This window comes from Acinonyx jubatus, chromosome E1 (genome assembly GCF_027475565.1).
Source record: "Acinonyx jubatus isolate Ajub_Pintada_27869175 chromosome E1, VMU_Ajub_asm_v1.0, whole genome shotgun sequence".
Classification (NCBI taxonomy): domain Eukaryota; kingdom Metazoa; phylum Chordata; class Mammalia; order Carnivora; family Felidae; genus Acinonyx; species Acinonyx jubatus.
This window is the reverse complement of record NC_069397.1, coordinates 493,385-511,304: the sequence shown is the minus strand read 5'-3', so window position 1 is coordinate 511,304 and position 17,920 is coordinate 493,385. Positions and strand designations below refer to the sequence as shown.

At 63.8% G+C, this 17,920-nt stretch overlaps 1 protein-coding gene across 12 annotated transcripts in view; it reads right to left on the bottom strand.

Annotated features, from left to right (window-relative positions):
• SPNS2 (SPNS lysolipid transporter 2, sphingosine-1-phosphate) overlaps window positions 1-17,920 on the bottom strand; it is a 29,507-nt gene that overhangs the window by 3,823 nt on the left and 7,764 nt on the right. For 4 of the 12 annotated variants that reach the window (XR_008294413.1, XM_053212728.1, XM_053212722.1 and 1 more), the window contains exons 2-9: window positions 17,401-17,550; window positions 13,830-13,895; window positions 5,787-5,923; window positions 1,987-2,138; window positions 1,764-1,830; window positions 832-974; window positions 459-611; window positions 155-344 (exon numbers count right to left, since the gene is read on the bottom strand). Coding sequence is in view for 11 of the 12 variants with exons in the window: in XM_053212728.1 (XP_053068703.1) it covers window positions 155-344; window positions 459-611; window positions 832-974; window positions 1,764-1,830; window positions 1,987-2,138; window positions 5,787-5,923; window positions 13,830-13,895; window positions 17,401-17,550 (1,058 nt within the window). In the remaining variant the exon portion in view is untranslated. Of the gene's footprint in view, window positions 1-154; window positions 345-458; window positions 612-831; window positions 975-1,763; window positions 1,831-1,986; window positions 2,139-5,469; window positions 5,729-5,786; window positions 5,924-13,829; window positions 13,896-17,400; window positions 17,551-17,920 lie in introns of those variants that run through there. The other 8 variants (XM_053212732.1, XM_053212723.1, XM_053212729.1 and 5 more) reach the window with 6 other exon arrangements.

Below are 17,920 nucleotides of genomic sequence, written 5' to 3'. Positions count from 1 at the left end.
AGCAGTTGACAGGGTCCAGGAGGACCCCAAGGCGTGCCGGTGGCCTGGACAGGCCCTGGAGGGAGCAGGGCAGGCAGCGGACTTGAGCCCGCGCCCCCCCCCGAGGGGAGGAGGCCCGCTCGCCCCACCACCTGCGCACCCCCATCACACTCACGTAGGCACCCACGATGCTGCTCTTGGCAGCCACGAAGATGAGGCAGACAAAGATGGCGGAGCCCAGCATGCCCACGGCACACACCAGGGGGTCGGCCCTCTGGGTCCGCAGGCGGCACCATCGCGTGGCTCCCGCCCCCGTGACGACACCCAGGAAGCCAGTGAAGCAGGTGATGGCCCCGAAGATGAGGCTGTGGGGACAGAGGGCAGGAGCCGTGGGTTGGCCGGGGGGGCAAGGCTGGGGGGGGGGGGCGGAGGGGGCGGTGCCGGGCACGGCTACCCCCCGCCCCCCCGCCCGGCCCTACCTGTCTTTGGCCCCGCACGGCGGGCTGCTGCACGTGTCTGCCGTCTTCTGCACGACCTGAGCTCGGTGCAAGTACAGCGGGATCCACATGCCCAGGGCCCCTGTGGCGAAGGACACGGCCGACGTGGCCAGGGAGGAGAAGACGTAGCTGCGGCTGGGGAGAGGCCAGGACGTCACGCTGAGCCGGGCCCCCCACCCCCACCCCCAGCAGCCCTCCCCGCTCCCCCTCAGGCTCAGGCTGCAGGGATAAGCATCAGGGGCCCCAGTGAGCACTGTGAGCAGCAAGGAGCAGGGGGCCGTGCTGCAGGGAGGGGCCCCGCCCCTCCCCCCACCCCACCCCCCCCCCCCCACCAGAGCCCCCCGGCAGCGCTCACTTGCGGATCAGGGCCTTCATGTCTCGGAGCCACGAGGTCCGCACCTTGAGCTGCCCCCCAAGCTGGTCAGCGTGGCCTCTCTTGGTGGCCGGGACCAGGATCAGGATGAGTGTTCCTGTGATCATGCCCACGATGGGGGACACCTGGTAGGGCAGGAGTAGGTCAGGCAGGTGGGGCCCCAGGGCCCAGGGGGGCTGTCACTGTTTCGCCAGGAGCAAGCCCCCAGGAGGGCCGGGGTGGGAGGAGGCGGAAGGAGAGCGAACTGACCACCGGGCGGACGAACACGTGGAAAGACAGCCTGACAGACTCTGGAATCGAGGCTGGGGCCTGGGGGCCGGGACTCTGGCTGCCATGAAGCCCCAGCTAAGGGATCCGGTGGGTCTGCCCCGTGGGGAACAGAGCCGCCACGGCCCCGGGCCCTTCCGGGTGGAGGAGGACACCCTGGCGGCCCGCATTCCAAGACACCAGCCCCTCCAGCAGCTGGAGCCCAGGGAGGCCCGTCCCCACCCCCGCGAGCCCAGGGCGGAGGGAGTTCCTCTCCATGCGCCCCGTCAAGAAATTCCACGGAGGCTGCTTCCTTCCTGCTTTTGAGGAAAAAACACTTTGTCTTAAGCTTCCGTTGCTCTGCGAGACTGGGGATCTCTGTTTCCTCCGATTGCACTGTCCTGGGGCCTTGGCACACTTGCCTGAATCCTCCCTCGGGACAGGAAGGGGCTCCAGACCCCCGGGGGGCCCCACACAGGCCCCTCTCAGCCCTGCGCTCCCACAGCGCCAGGCTCGAGCAGGATGCGCCTTCGCGGACCTGGAACTTCCTGACATGTGGGAGAGTCCCTTGTCCCGTCCTGGGGCCCTGAGGCCGCAGGGCCACTGGGTCTGGCCCCCCAGCTCCCCGTGTGCACGGATCCACGGACCCCAGGCTGGGGTGTCCTTACCCGCAAGGCCCAGCGCCAGTCTCCAGCCGCCTGCTTCACGCTGGAGCCCGTGATGTAGCCCAGGCCGCTGCAGACGAGACAGCGCGGGGGACGGTGTGCTCACCAGCCCGGGGGGGCAGCCGGCCGCCCACCCCACCCCACCTGCTGGCCGCCACCGCGCGTCTGGGTCGCAGAGCGCCAACTTCGGGGACGGGGGTACCGGGACGCACGCGGGGACCCTCACCTGCCCAGCGGGATGGCAAAGTAGAAGACGGACAGCATGAGCGTGCGCGTGTTCTTGGTGAAGAGGTCGCCGATGATGGTGGGCGCGATGGTGGAGTAGCTGGCCTCGCCGATGCCCACCAGCCCCCGTGACAGGACCAGCAGCCAGAAGTGCTACAGCCAGAAGAATGGAGGCCGCTGGCTCCTCGGCCCGACCCTCCTGGGTCCCCACGCTGGCCCGGGAGCCGGCCCACGGGATGGAGCCCAACGCCGTCTCAGCGGCGAGGACACCCAGGCCCCTGGGCCCCTCCACACAAGCCCGGCACACAACCTGGTCTTCTGCAGGTTGACGGCTGTAAGTGCGGCCCACGCGGACACCTCCTCCGGGGGCCCTGGCCCCACCTTGGGAGCTTCAAGTCACCCCACTCACGTCCCACCCCGGGCAGGGCAGCTGGGCTGGCCCTGGCAGCACTGAGGACCCTGCGTGCACGAGGAGTGGGCAGTGCCCCCCCTACCCCCACCACACATCAAAGCGGGAAGCCCAGTTGAGCCAGGAAGGGTGGGGCCGTGCCAGCTGCCAGGGTCCTCCCCCTTTGATGTGGACCCGGGCCCTCCGGCCCCCCAGCTGCCCAGGGCCTGAGAACCCAGCCTGGCCATCTTTCCCCGGCCCCACCCTGACCACCCATCCGGCCGGCCAACGCCGCCCACAGGCTACCCTGCTCAGTCTCCCACTTCCCTTCCTCCATCTGCCCGTCTCCGTCCGGGCCGGCCCTCTGCATCGTCGACTGCCAGTCCAGCCCCGCGCCCCTCCTCCGCCTCTGTGTCCCCCGCCTGCTCGCCTCGGTCCCTCTCTCTGGGGGGCACCTGCCCGCGTTGCTGTTGGGTCGTCCTGTATCGGTTTCCATTAGCCTTTTACACATCACGTGTACCGATCCTTTGTTTAATGTGATGCCTCCAGCCACCGATGGCCTCTGGACTGCACATCTCGCTCAGGCCCCGTCCCCAAATGACAAAAATGCCCTCTAACACGCTGTTTGCGAGACGCTGGAGGCGAGATTTCCTCCTCGGCAGGAGAGCAGGTGGATAGGACGTCCTGTGGGTCCCCGGGCCTCCCCAGGAACCCCCTCCTTGTGCGTGTGTCATGCTTCCTCCCTCCCTGTTCCCGCACACGCACGTGCCCCCGCATGCTTTCCAAATAGGGACGTAAAGGGGACGGTTCCGTGCCTCCTGCCCTGCACCTCGCCTCTGCCCTCAGTCACGCGTTGTGGAAGCCGGCCCATCGACGCCGGCTAATAAAGACCCGTTCACGCTTCGCCTGCCACGAAGACACCCCGTCTTTCCGGGCGTGCACCACACGGTCCCGCTGTCCTCCGAGACCGTCACAAACGCCCGTGTGCCGCTCCGCGTGCACGAGCCGGGGTTTCTCTCTCCGGTACACACCTCGAAGTCAGAGGCCGGGCCGCGGGCCGCGCGCCCGTGGCACTCTGCAGGATCCTGCTGCTCTGCTCTCCGCAGAGGCCCCGCCAATTTGCACCGCCAGCAGCAGCTTCAGTAACACTTGGTGTCCTCACCTCCCTAATTATTGCCCATCTGATGGCTGTGAAGTGTTATCTCGTTGTCGTTTCAATTTGCATTTCCCTGCTGACTTGAGACCGACACTGGGCACCGGCTCCTCCTGGGACGGCCGGTCCTCGTCCTCCGCCCACTTTCCTACGGGCTCGTCCGGCTTTTTGTTGCCGATTTCTAGCTCCCGGTTTTTAGACTTTGCTTTTTCCCTTATTTTCGCCTGTCTGGAACTTATTTTGAAGCAGGGTTTAGCTTTCATCCAGGTGCACGGTCAATCCTCCACAAGCCCCCCGAGGCACACCTGTCACCCCCACGGAAGGGACCGTTTCACCGTCGGCCTGCTGCTTTGGTTAAGCGGCCACCCCGTGATGACCAACGGGGCAGGCCACCTCCACGGCCACTTTTCACAATGTTCCTGGATGTTTTCTCTGCCAAATGAACTTCAGGATCCCACTGCCGAGGCTCGCCAACGCCCCTCCCCCCCGCCCCACCCCGCGGGGCCCGGACCGGGGCGGCCGTGAGTCTACAGACTAACTGGGGCGATCCCTCTCTCCGCCTCCGCCGGCCCGCCCTCCCTCCCACACCCGGGCACCGGCGTCGCAGTCCCCAGAAGCTTCTGGTCCAGGCCCCATTTTCGACCGTGGCCGTCAGACTCTACTGACACTCTGGCCCGACCCTCCTCCGTGAAGCCACGTTGTACCCGCAAACCTGCCTGTTCCTTCCGCCCCTGCCTCCGGCCTCTTCTGGGCCAGCATCAACCTCCGGAGGAAGCCCAGACCCTGAAGTGCTCCACCACCTGGCTCCTGCCTTCCTTTCCAGCCAAAACACTCTCCTCCGTTGTGGACCCACCAACACGCCCACCGTTAGTGCCTCTGTGGGCTTGCTCCCCCTGCCATCCTGTCCACCAAAGGCCTCATCGCCCTATTCCACCTGCCTAGCTCAAATGCCGCCTCCTCCAGGAAGTTCTCCCTGGCCCCATGGATTTCAAGAGACTGCTCTCTCTTCGGTCAGGGCTCTCGGCACTTTGCACATCTCAAAGGCTGTGAACGTGGGGCGCCTGTCACATCTTCCCACACCCAGCCCGGGAGCCCCCAAGGACGGGGAGAGGGTCTGCTCCTTTATGCCGGAGGCCAAAAGCTCCTTGAAGACAGATCTTGGTCTTTGCTCCTTCTTCCTCTATTTCCCTCTACGGCAGCCACCATGCGATTGTCCTTCCTCCGCTCGAACACTCCTGCCGATGGGAGACTCACTACCTATCAAAGCAACATATCTCCCTTGTGGATCAGAAGAACAGAAGTGACAGTTGGTTGAATGCCGCCACGGTCCGCCGTCTGGGCACTCATCGGCTCGGCGATTTCCCACAATAAACCTTCCGGCGGGGAAACACTAGTCCCATTTACAGATGAAGGAACCGAGGCTCAGGGAGATCTCTCCAGATCACAAGGCTGAACAGACAACAGAGTTGGGACATTCGCACCCGGACTGTGGGAGCTGAGTAAGAAACACCTTCTTCATGTTGAAATGATGTTTGCCGCCCTAGGACTCTGACCCAAGGAGTCAGCTGGTTGTTGGGCAAAGAGCAAACCGAGCGGGGCGCCCGGCCGGCTCAGTCAGTACGCGTGTGACTCTTGACCTTGGGGACACGAGTTCAAGCCCCATTTTGGGCGTAGAGTTTACTTACAGAAAATAAAGTAAAAGGGCGCTGGGTGGCTCACGGTCAGCTGAGTGCCCGACTCCTGACCTTGGCTCAGGTCATGATCCCAAGGTCACAGAATCAAGCCCCACATCGGGCTCTGCGCTGAGCTCGGAGCCTGCTTGGGATTCTCTCTCTCTCTGCCCCTCTTTCTCTCTTTGCCCCTCCCCCATTCACACTCAAGCTCTCTTAAAAACAACGAAAAGGAGGAAACCGTGCAAAGCACAGAGAGGGGCCGTGACTCACCTGGGGTCACACGGCAAGGTGCTGGCAGAGCTGGGACTAGAATAAAGGGCCCTGCCTCCTGGACCAGACTGGTTCTGCCGTTCCTTGCACCGTCCCCAAGTCAAGGCAGGTCGGAAAGAGGGTGCCACGCGGGGCTCGGCTAGGCTCACAGCGGGGAGGCCCTTTCCGTAGCCAGGCCAGCTTACAAAAGCAGCCACGACGCCCCCCCCCCCCCCTGCTCTGGGAAGACAGCGCCTGAGGCTCCAGCAGAGAGGCGGGAACGAAGCCGGGCGACCGGGGGGGGGGGGGGGGGGGGGGGGGCAGAGGAGCCGACGCACCTGCCGGGGGATGAAGGAGCTGGAGAAGGTGACCGCCGACCAGAAGAAGACACCGCAGCTGAGGATCACTTTCCTGTTGAAGCGGTCACCCAGATAGCCGAAGATGGGGGCGGCCACCATGAAACTGCAGATGAACACTGCGGGGAGAGGAGGCCGTGACACGGGGCCAGAGGCGACCCCACGACCCGCCCGCCTCCCCGCGGGCCCAGCTTGTCCAGCGGGTGACCCTCGGGGGACTTGAGCGACAGAGGACAGATTCACTGAGCGGTTGACGTGGCAGGAGCCACGTCAGGAGCTCACCACCTGGGGCCTTGTGGGACCGTGCAAGGCCACCTCCTCGCAAAAGAGGGGAGGCAAGACTCGCCCGAGGCCCCACCGGCGGCAAAAGTCCCGCGGGGACCTGATCCCCTGTGTGTCCGACCCCGGAGCCAGTGTCCTCATACCTCGTCACGCTGCTGTCCTTCTTATACTTGGGAGAGAGGTTCAGAGAGGGCAAGGGACCCACCCAAGGTCACACAGCAAACCGGGACGGAACAGGGCCCGGAACCCCAGTGTTCCACCTGCCAGCTCATGCAGTCACACTCACTCCTCACTCCCCACAGGCTGGAGAGGCTTTACTGGCATCTGGAAACACTGTCGTTCATTCGCTCACTCTTTCACTCATTCAACAAAACAGGCAAAAATTCCTGCCTTCCTGGGCAGGAGAAAGAAACCATAAAATGAAAAATAGAGTACATCAGATGGTGGCAAATGCTAAGGAGGGGAAAAGGGCAGAGACGGGAGACAGGAAACGTGTGTGACACAGAGAAAGAAGGGCCAGAGAGGTGACATTTCAGTGAAGACCTGGAGGAGGTAAGGAAAAAAAAATCATGCAAATACTGGGGCAAGTGCAAAGGCCCTGAGGCAGGAGTATGCTTAGCACATGTGAAGAATAGCATAGAGGCCAGAATGGCTGGAGCAGAAGGAAGGAGGGAGGAAGGCCGGACGAGCCAGGGCCTGTGGCCCACCGTGGGCACTGTGGCTTCTACGGCTGAGAAAGGGCACAGAGCAGGGAGTGATCTGACCTGGTTTTGTTCTAGAACGAGACAGAAGACCCCAAGGGGAGTGATAGGAGGGGCCTTGGGGCCCCAGGTGGGACCTAGAGGCCCAGCAAGGCAGGGCAGGCCCTAGGGGTCAGGGAACAAGGAGCTCCCCCAGGCCTCCCCCTGCAAGGCGGTCCCACAGCTGACGGACAGATGGCCAGACAAAGGCCGAGGGTGGGCAGACGAGGTGGCCGGTTGGCCGGGCTCTGACCGCCAGGCTGAGTGTGCACACGGGCTGGGCTTCTCCCTCAGACAGAGGCGGGGAGGGGAGGGGAGGAAGGATGCACTCGGTGAAGGAGGGGAGAGGGCCGGGCCGGAGGAGAGTGACTGTCTCCCTCTTGTCCCAGTGAGCAGGACGGGGTGTGGCCGCAGGGGAAACTGGGGCTTGGGCAGCATCAGCACAGAGGGGCGCGACCTGGGCCCAAAGTGAGCTCTGATCCTTCCCAGCTGGGTGACGTTGAGCAGGTCGCCACCTCTCTGTTCTCAGTTCACCGGTGTCCTGATAAACGTCCAACGACGGACTCCGATAAAGGGGGGATGGGGGCGGGGGGAGGGATGTGGTGTTTGCCAACTGTTGCCGACTGTCGAGGGGTGAACACGCCCGCAGTGGCTGCCCGTGGCTGCGGTGTGATGTCACCGACCGGAGTCACAGGAGGTGGGTCTCGGGAGCACCGCGAAGGCAGATCTATTGCGTAAATAACCTCAGGGACACAGATAATGGTAGAATGCAGGGACCTGACTAGGGAAGGATGCGTTCTGAGTATTTACTACCTTTGTTTTTAACACAAGATGTTTAACCACAAGTGTACATAATTCGGTTGTCGCTAAGGGTCGTGTTCAGCTACCGGCTCGCACGATGCCTGAGAATTAACACACAGCCTCTCGCGGGCTGGTCGAGGCCGCCGCCCCGCCAGCTTCCTCATCCACCAGATGAAGATAAAAATAGCAAGGCCCCGGGTGCCTAGCGCGGCGTGAGATAAAGCGCAAGGTGCTCTGCCACGCCCCGCCCGGAGCACGGCCTCGGTCAACACCGGGTCCTTGTTTAGATTCATCCACACAGAAATTACTTCCTCATATCTAGAAAAAGAACTTTTCCTGCTGGGCCTGCCTCACAGGACCCGCCTGAGATCAGACCAGGATGCGGGCAGAAAAGCAACGTTGATCCTTCAGGACTTACGCACATCAGGGGGAGGAGGGAGGACGGTTCCCTCTGGGCCTGTCTGCGCCAAGCGGGGAGAGGGCACAAGGAACCGGAGGAAGAGCGACCCCTGTCCGGCCGGGGGGCAGAGCCTATCCGTGGGCTGCCCAGCTCGAAGGGGCTAGGATGCCAGGGAAGCCACCGAGAGGGCCAACTCCTGTCAGGATGGCGAAGAGAGGCTTCACGGAGGCGGCGATGTCAGAGCTGGGCATTGAAGGGTGCACGGGAGTTTGCCAGCGATGATGATGCTTAAAACCAAGAATACATACTAAAATATAAATCACAAATCTTATAAGCAATACCGTGCAACGGTTAGGGAGGCACGATGCTCACGGCTAACGCGAACCTTGGTTGTCGCTCACGGAACACTTGTAGACAGGCCCGAGGGCGCCCTGGACGTAAGCACAGGCTTCTCACTTGCCCCTCACGACTACCTTCATCCCACAGAAAGGTGCCAGAGGCCGAAAGGAGTTTGTCCAACGCCAGGGTCTAAGCCACACTAGGACACGGCATGTCTATCCTCCTGCAGGGGTGGACGGGGCCCGGGGGGAGAGCCAGGCCGCCGTCCCCACCACCCGGCCTGCGGCAGAGCAGGAGGGCGGCCCCGACTTCGTGACCCTGGCTCCCCGCCAGCCATCTGAGTGGACCGAGTCACAGGGGACTCCGGTGGGAGCAGGTCCCCACCCTCACCGCTGGGTCCCAAGCACCCACCCGTCCCCACCATGTTGTCCCATGTTGGAGCTGGGTCACCGACAGCTGGAAGAACCTGCCCAAAACCACACAGTGACCCTCCTGCCCCCAGACGCCCTGCACCCTCAGCACTGTCCCCTTGGGGACAAGGGCGTCCAGGGTCACGAGGGAGAGCAGCCCTCCCCTCTGCTACGGACAGACAGGTAAGAGGACGTTCCCAGGCCCTCAGGTGCATCACAGGCCAGCAGAGGGGCCTCAATGCAATCAGGGCAGGGACAAGAGGAAAAATGCTCCTGGCAGAAGAAACAGCAGCAGCAAAGGCCTGGAACCTTGTCCCGGCCGGGCTAGAAACTTCCACTGCCCCCCACCCCAGCCCTATAGTCTTTGCTGGAAGAGAGCTTTCTGGGCGGCCCGGCTGCCCCACCCAGACCTCGGTGGGGGTGGCCTTCCCAGCAGCTCCCGCACAAGGACATCCTGCAGTCAGGGCATGGGGAAGCCCTGTCTTGGCTCACGTGTGCTGAGCCCACAGGACGGGGACAATGGGGCTGCGGGCGGGGGCGGGGGGGGGGGGGTTGGTGAGCCAGCCCACAGGATGGGGACAATGGGGCCGCGGGCAAGGGGGGGGAGGGGGGCAGCGTGGGAGGAGCCACCTTGCAGAACGACTTCATGTGGTGTCCCCACCCCACAGGGATGCCCAGGGGCCTTCTCCTCTGGGGCCCTCAGAGGGTCCAGCCCCCAGAAGTCCAGAACCACCCCACTGAGGACCCTGTGACCCTCTGATCCCACCCGGGAGCTGCTCCCAGGGTGCATGTGGCCCTGTCCGATCCCAGAAGCTGGTCCTGGGGCAGGGGCAGGTGAGGCCTGAGCTGGGGGAGCCCTGGACGCCCCGTCGGTGGCCTCGGAGCTCACGTCCAGCCCCCACCTCAGCCTGGGCTGAACCAGGGCTATTTTTACAGAGTCCAGATCCGGCTGACCTGTCATTTGGGGAGATATGCCATCCTGCACCTCCCGTGGGCGGGGAGGGTGTCGGGCCGGCTCTGCCCACAGGGTGTGGACGGGACGCCCAGGCAGCCAGGCCACGGGGAGGCCCCATCGCTGCCTGTAGGGCCACCAAGCTCGGACTTCCTGTAGGAAGAAGGGGGCCGCTCCTCCCTCCCACCGCTCAGGATACAAGCTCTGGGACGGCCCCTCGGGCCTCAGGGAGACCGGTCCTAGGCCCCCCCCCCCAGACAGGCTGGGGGAACCGCCATGGGGGCTGCCTGACTACGAAGCAGGCCACTGCAGAAGTGGGGAGGAGAGCAAGGCCAGCAGGACACTCTACCCGAAGCAGGGCCGCCGTCTGGTTTCGGTCTGAGCTGGCTCTTCCTCTGTCCTGGCACGTCCTGGCACGTCCTCGTGACCCCACCAACCCCAGCCCTGAGCTGCCTTCCAGCGCCCTCCCCCACCACCCGCCCCAGAGAGAGCATCCCCATGCAGACGTCTAACGGGGCCATGCCTGCCCCAAAGCCTCCTCTGGCTCCCTACTGCCCCAAGACCAAAGCCAGAGGCCCTTCACGATGTGCCCCTGTCCCCCGCCCAGCCTCCTTCCTTCTGGGGGGAGGGGGGCAAACACGAGTCCCCAGAGCCTCCAATCTGCTCCCCTTCTGCAGACCCAGCTTCTGATCCACTTACTCTCTCTTCGACTGGGTCTACACTGCTGACGTCCAGGGCTCACGGTTTTCACTTCCAGAATTGTGAATTCAGCTTTTCAGTCCCTGTTCTTTTCCAATAAGGTGCTATCCCTGTCTTACAAATTCTACTCTTTCTTTGGAACCGTGGAAATGAAGCACATAGGACGTTAAAGTCTGTTAAGGCAAACCTACAGCCTGAAATTCCTCGGGAATCGGGTCGCCTGCTTTCTGGGATCCGTTGCCCCCTCCCACAAAGGCTTCCTCCTCATGGGCTCTGCTCACGCTCAGTCTGCCTTCAGTGGGCACTGTCATCTGTGCCCCACACGGGCCCTGGGGCACAAAGGCTCCCGTCAGGAGCCGCATCTGCAGAAGGGGCCGCAAAGCCCGGGCCGCACGGAGCAGGCTCTCGGCACACAGCCAGAGCCGGGACGGAGATCTCACAGGCAGAAAAACTGCCCACGGGCCTGCGGGCACAGCCAGAAGTCAGGGGGCTTGCCCTGGGCTCGGGGTGGAAATCGCGTCACCCCCACGATGCTGGACCCCAAGCCTGCACGGGGCCGACCCTGCAAGAAACCCCTGGAGCCCGGACGCTGGGCCAGAGTGGGCGGTCGATCCCTGGATGAATCTGGGTGACAGCTTCCTGCAGCCTCGTCGCGCTAGTCTCTTTACTCTTTATGTATATTTAAAATGTTTCATCATAAAAATGTTTACACTAAAAATACCGTAACAAGCTTCTGTGACAGATACTGGTCCCCAGGCGCCCTGCACCACTTGGCTTTAATACCAGCTTCCTCTCCTGCTCCCTGGTTTAATTCCCTGCTGCTGGCACCTGGGAATCCCCCTGCCAGTCTTAGCTTTCAAGCTCAGCTATGTAATTTAAGTGTTTTCTTGGCATATTTTACGCAGCGTGGAGTGGGGGGGAGGGTTTCTCACATCTGCTCAATCTGACACACCGACTGGAAGCCCTATGCCCTGAACAAACTCTAACACATCCTTCAAAGCCCCGCTCAAATGTCCCCTCCTCAGGGGAGTCTGATCCACCTGCCACCAGGCAGAGCTAGGTGTGCCCTCGCTGCTGTCCCCCCAGGCTCCCACGCACCCTGCTCCCCCCCTGCCCCCGTCATGCCTAGGTGGTGACTAGATAGGTTTTCTGTCCCCAGTGATGGGGGGAATCTACTGGAATGCAGGGACAGAGGCTATGGCAGAACCCAGCAGGAGCTGCCCCTCTGGGTGTAGGCTGTGGAGACCCGGGGCCCCGAGACACCGGGACCAGGGCTGGAGCTCTTCTGCGGGCTTTCCCAGAAGCTTCTGCAGGGGCTCGGGGGCCTGCTCGGGGCTGCCGAAGACAGGCTCTTCCCAAGCCAGGGCTCACGGTCTGGTCCCAAGGGGAAACAGCAGAGGCAGGCCCAGGCCTGACTCTCAGCCGCACCCCCTGCCCTGTCTCCGGGCCCAGCAGCCCCTGGTGCCCACGAACGAGCAGACAGCCCGGCTCTCAGCCCTGGCCCTTTGATCTGGGCAAACACCAGCACCTGGCTGGCGCCCTCCACCTGGCTCCGACCTTATCAGGGGCTTGGGGAAGAGACAGGTGCCTGGGGCCCAGGCCAATTAGGTGATTTTCCTGGTCGCCCACTGAGTCACATCCTGGTCTAGCTGGCCTGGCTCCTTGGCTCAGGTGGCCGAGGGGTGAGGACACTCAGGGAGCCAGCCCGGCAACGCCAGGGGCAGGTGGTAGGGTGGAGGCCACAGGGTAAGGGTCCCTGAGAGACCACGGCCCAGGGGCGCCCACGCTGAGAGCATAGAGACGCCAGACGCTGAGACACGCGGCCAGGCCTCCCCTCCCCAGGTGGAGACGGCGGCACGCGTGGAGCCCCAATCCTGGGCCCGCCGGCCTCCCCGCACAAGACCCCCTGTGAGTCACCAGCAGAGCTGACCTCTGTCCCTTCATCTGGGAAGTGCAGCTGCCCAGGGAGGTTGTGGGGGCAGAACCGACCATGCTGGCGGGGGGGGGGGGGGGGTGGTGTCCACCTCCAGCCAGGTTGCCAGGGGTCAGTAGGGGCCACCATGACTTCTCTGTCCACTAGGAAGGCGGCCAGGGACACCTTGCAATAGGGACAGCACTGCTTGGGGTGGTTGGAGGCTGGGGCGGACCCTGAACACCCCATCAGTCAGCAAGGCTGAGGCCCAGAGGGGACGGGACCAGGGGCCACAGAGGGAGGGGGCTGGAGAGCTGGGCTGTCTCCTGCCCTGTCCCCACTCCCCACATCTGGCTGAAACTCTCTTCCAGGCTGTTAGTGGCGGTCACTGTGGGCTCAGAGCCCAGGAGGCTGGCGGGGGGGGGGGGGGGGGGTTGTGAGGGAGGGCCAGAGGACAGGTTTGGGCTCCTGTGCTGGGTGAGGGATGTGGGCAGAGGCAGGGGCCGGCCCCCCTCAGGGTTCTGGGTCACACAGCCTTGCCCCTGTCCCAGCTTTCTCAGCTGTCTGTTGGGGCTGCGCCCTGCAGCGATCACCTCGTCTGTCTGAGCCCCAAAACCACCCTGGGAAAGGATCACAGGCCGCAGGGCCTGGCTGAGTGGCTCATGGAGGCTGGCACAGCACATTCTGGAATGCCACCTAGGCAGGTCAGGCAGGTTCCGGGACATAGCCAGCTCGCTCCACTCCTCCCTCCCAGGAGAGCCCAGGCAGGGGAAGGGGTTCACAGGCTGGAATGCAGACCACGGACTTCCTCCCACACATCTGACCGGGCCTCACAACCACACACCCTCCAGGGCCAGAAGGAATCAGAGCCAAGGAACCGGGCCCTCGGCCACACAGCAAGCATGGGGCCAGGTAGTGGGTCGGCAGGGACAATGGAGACACAGGCCCCCCTGCCCCAGCCCAGGGGGCTCTGGCCCTGCCCCTCCCCACCCCCGCCAGGGAGAAAGCTTCAGGCCCAGGACTAGCCCAGGACCCAGGCACTCAGGCGCTTTCCCTGAGTTTGGAAATGGTTCCCGGACTGGCCGTGGGGATTTCCTGCTTTGACATCTCAGAGACTGTTCCCAGGCTGATGGCGACGGAGGAAATGGGGGCGCATGCCATGGAAACAGGGTCACCAAAGGCTCTGCTGCTGTCCTGCCTGGAACCTAAGGAACTCCCTTCATCAGCCTCAGGGCAGACCCTGGGCCCCTGGGTCCTGATGAGGCCCCAGGACCAAAAGAAGGGTCCCCTCTACGGACTCGGGCCTGTGGCCTCCCAGGGCGCCGCTGGTCTGTTTGCAGGGAGAGCAGCAGAGGCTGGGGAAGCTGGTCTTCTTGAGTGAGGTCTGGACACAAAGCACACGTCCCTTCCAGGGAGTCAGGACCAGGGAGGAGACCCCGCAGGGAGACCCCGCAGGTGTGGTGGGGGCCTGGCAGGGGAGTGGGCCTCACCTGACTGCAGCAAGCCGGCGCCTCGGTCCTTGACCCCAAACTGCTGCTGGATGTCCAGAAGGACGCCTGGGAGGGAAGACAGAGGGTGCTTATGTCTGATGCCCGGGGCCCCTGTCCCCCACCCCACCTAGGAGACCCCCAGTCTAAGCCCAGCCTGCCCAACCCAGCCCCTTCCACAGAAGGCCACCTCGCCCAGTCTGGCCAGGCCACTGGGGAATCTGCAGGCCAGGCTATGCTCACCCTGGGGGCATGGGATCCCACCCCCCACTCAGGGACCACTCAGGGCCACTGCAGGGACCTGAGGACAGACGGGCGGGACTCGGGCAAACGCATGCTCGCCCTCACTCAGCTGTCCTCGGGGTTGTAACCAGGACCCCGCTTCTCCGATGCCAGAGCTGAGACACAGAGGGAAGCGGGTAGGGCTTCTTGGGGGGAAGGGGATCCCTGGAGGTCATGCCTGTCCTCCTCCTGAGTCCCCACCACCTCTGCTCTCACGTTAGGACTTTGCATGTTAAGAGGACTATAACCAGAGGCCACCAACAACCACGGACAGACAGAGCCACGGCTGCGTGGGGGCCGGCAACCTCCTGGAGCCTCCTCACCTCTCACGGGCCCAGCCTCCCACCCCGCAGGCCCTGGGGGCCCCCACCTCTGCTTATCTCCAAGGACAGCAGGGGGCTGGGCCACAGGCAGGAACCGCCCCCCCCCCCCCCCCCCCCCCCCCGGCCATGACACATCTGCATCGAGAAGGGCTAGGGAGCCAGGAGGAGGAGACAGGGCAGGTTGCCCCGACAGCCCCCCACACAGGGCACGGAAGAAGGGACCTGCCCTCGGGGGTCTCCCAGAGCTCATCAGGATATGGTGATGGCGCACATCACTGAGCAGGAACTGGGCAGACAAGGGAGCTGAGCACGAGAGGTTGAGCCTGCGCCCCAGGTCGTACAGCGGCAAGGTGGCCAAAGCGGCCCCCGGGGCCCCGGAGGAGGGTCCCGCCTGGAGACTGCCCCCCGAACCCCAGGGCCGGGATGCTGAGCCCTCTTCCGGGATGCAGCCTGACACCGAGAGACACTGGCCTCCTCCTCGTGAGTGCCGAGTGGATTCACCCTAATTACCCATAATGAAGAGGCTGTGCGAGGCCCAGTTAATGACTTAATAACTAAGGCGGGCTGTGGTCGTGCCCCAAACGCGGAAGCCGGGGGCCTGTCCCTGTGGACGGAGGGGCCACCAAGTGGGGCCTCCGCGGGTGGCACGGTTGGGCCCAACCTTAGGGCACCACTTACACTCACCTCCCAGCCCCGCAGCCCATTCGCCCCACTTCTGAGCCAGGGCCGCCCTGCCCCTCTCTCTCCCCCACAGTCAGCACCTCCCGTGGCTCCCCAGTGCCTCAGATGCACACTGGCCTCCACCAGGCCACGGGGCTGCAGGCTCAGCCCCTCCAAGCCCGCCTCTGGCCTCCCTCCTCAGAACACCCCCGCCCCATGCTCTGGACCCCGACTGCCCACAGGTCCTCTACCCTGATTCCTGCTGCTCCTTCAACACTAGTTCAGGTGCCTCTTCTTCTGGGAAGTCTTCCTTGGCTTCTCCCCCTCCTGTCACCCTCAATAAGGCAGGTGCCCCCACATTCCCTGGGCACACTAGGATCAGTGACTTCTGAAGACACGTAGGGACGTGGGTAGGAGCTCGCTGGGCCCACGGTGGCTAAGAGCCACGAATTACTGCTCCCTGCTAAGTTCTAGGTACCCAGTGAGGCTCTGCAGATGCGATTTCTACCCCTGCTGCTTCGTCGCATTTTTCACCCCATTTTCATATGAGAAAACGGAGGCCCTGAGAAGTGAAGTAACTTGTCCTATGGCAGGCAAGGGCCCCAGTGAGATTTGAAACAGACTCTGTTGTCAAAAACCAAAAATGTTTTCTTCTGCCATGCCGCCTCTGCACGCACTTGGCTCTTGCGGGCCCCCAGCCCAGGCCCCGCCACGCAGCCAGCCCCCAGTGGCTGTTTGTGGACAGAGACGCCCCATCCCCACTGCAGTGAGAGCCCCCTCAGGGCAGGGTCGTGGCGGGGCATCTCCGGAACCCAGAACAGACGCCATCACATGTTAGGTGATGGACAGGTGCAGGTGGGAGGTGGCAGGAGGGCGAGACGCCCCTGGGTCACTACGCAGCGGGTGCCTGTCCACAGCCAAGAGGAGGGCACGTCCGGGGAGGAAGGCCGTATCAGCGTGGTCCTCATGAGGCCAGCAGGGGTCCGCAGCGCGGAGAAAACGCCCTTGCGTCCCCTGCCCCGCCCCGCCCCAGGCATCTCCTAGCCTCCAGACTGGACATGCTCCACCCCCTCCAGCACTTCAAGCCCCAGTGTTTGCCTCTGCCTCCAGGAAGCCCCCCTGACCTCCTCCGATACACAGAGCTCCTGGTAAGAGGGAAGAACATTTCTGCACATCCAGATGGATGTCCTGGGAACTCCTGGGCAGGCCAGACCCCAAGGGCCTTAGGGGCCCTCCCCCCAGCACCCTGGAGCCAGGCCTTGGGTCCACCGCCTGAGCTCCAGGCAGAACCTTCCCGGGGCCTGGGGGCAGGGCCTCACTGCAGCCTGGTAGGGACTGTGGCCACAGGCGGGTGAGAGCCGCTGGCCGCTGGCTCGGGAAGCATGTGTCACAGCAGCTCGCCAGCCGCCTGGATGTTCCTCTAGGCTCCCGCCTGGCCTGGGCCCACGAGCCCCTCCCTTCTTCCCACCACGACCTTATTTTTAGCCTCTTTCCTGGAGGCTGAGGTTTGGTGGGTCACAGGACGGGCCTCCTGCCCGGGAGCAGCCTCCCACAGCTGAGGCCAGGCCCCTCCACCAGCCCCGGGCACGCAAGGTGGGGCTCCACACGCAGCCCCCAGCCGCCCACGGCCACAGCTGAGTCGAGCCTCTCCGGACCCACAGCCAGGACCACCCTCTGCCCACGGGTGTCCCCCTCCCTGGAGCAGCCCGAACATTCTGTCCCACCAACCCCCAGTTACACCTCTCTCTCTAACTCAAGCCCCCAGGGTCTCGCCTCTTGTCCCAGGCCAGCTGTCCCTCCTGCTGCCCCGGGAGCCGGCCCTGGGGCACATCGGCTTGGGCCTCACTTCTGTCTCCTGCGCGTCAGCTCACAGACACGCGCCCCTCTCCGGCCCCTCTGCCAGCCCCTCAGATTCTCTCCCCACTCAGGCTTCCAGCCACCCAGACTCCCATCCATGGCTCTGCTGCGTCCTCCCTGGTCCCCAAGCCACAGCATGGCACTCCCCAGGGCAGACGGCCCTTGCCTTCCTCGGCCCCCAAGTGGGGGCCTCCAGAGAGTCTCCTTCACCCCCCGGCCCCCTCCTGGCGCCCCAGCACCCCTCCTGCAGCCTGCCTCATGGGCACTTAGCCATCTTCTCCTAAGTCCTGGGCAGCAGCTCCAGAGAGCACAGCCCGTCTCTGGACTCAAGGAACAGGTGCCGCGGCCCAGAGGCTATCAACTCTGGCTGGAACTCAGAGTCAGCCAGGCCCCTGGGTCAGTAACACCCCCAACGACGACAATGTGGGGACGGACATGCGTTCAGGGCTTACCGCTTGCCCGACACGGTTCGCACGGTGCTACCTGGATTAGTTCACCGAGTAGGGCTGCAGTCGTGCTTTGTGGATCCCCGCTGCCAGCCAAATGGAGCCCAGACTTCTTCTGGCACCAGAGGCCTCCGTGACCCAGGTCTGCACAACCACCTGGCCTCAAGGTGAGACCCAAGAGTCACTGACACGCTGCCTGGGTGACCTGAACCACCAGCCTGGCCAGTCCTAGGCCCCTGTGGTGTGTACATCACAGCCTACAGGCCTCAGAGCCTTGACTCCAGCCAGGCCCTCTTCCCAGGAAGTCTGTCTACACCGTCGAGGTCTACCGCGTCCAGGGGTCAGACCCAAGGGTGTCTACGAGGGTGTCCCCCTAACTCTCTCTCTGCAGCTCTTGTTGAAGAGGTGCCCGTAACCTCGAGACCTGGCTGATCATGGATACTCACGGTGCCACCCCCCGCCCCCCCCATCGTGGCTGGTCCGTTGGTAGATCCCAGAGAAGCCAGGTCCAGATCCTAACCTGCTG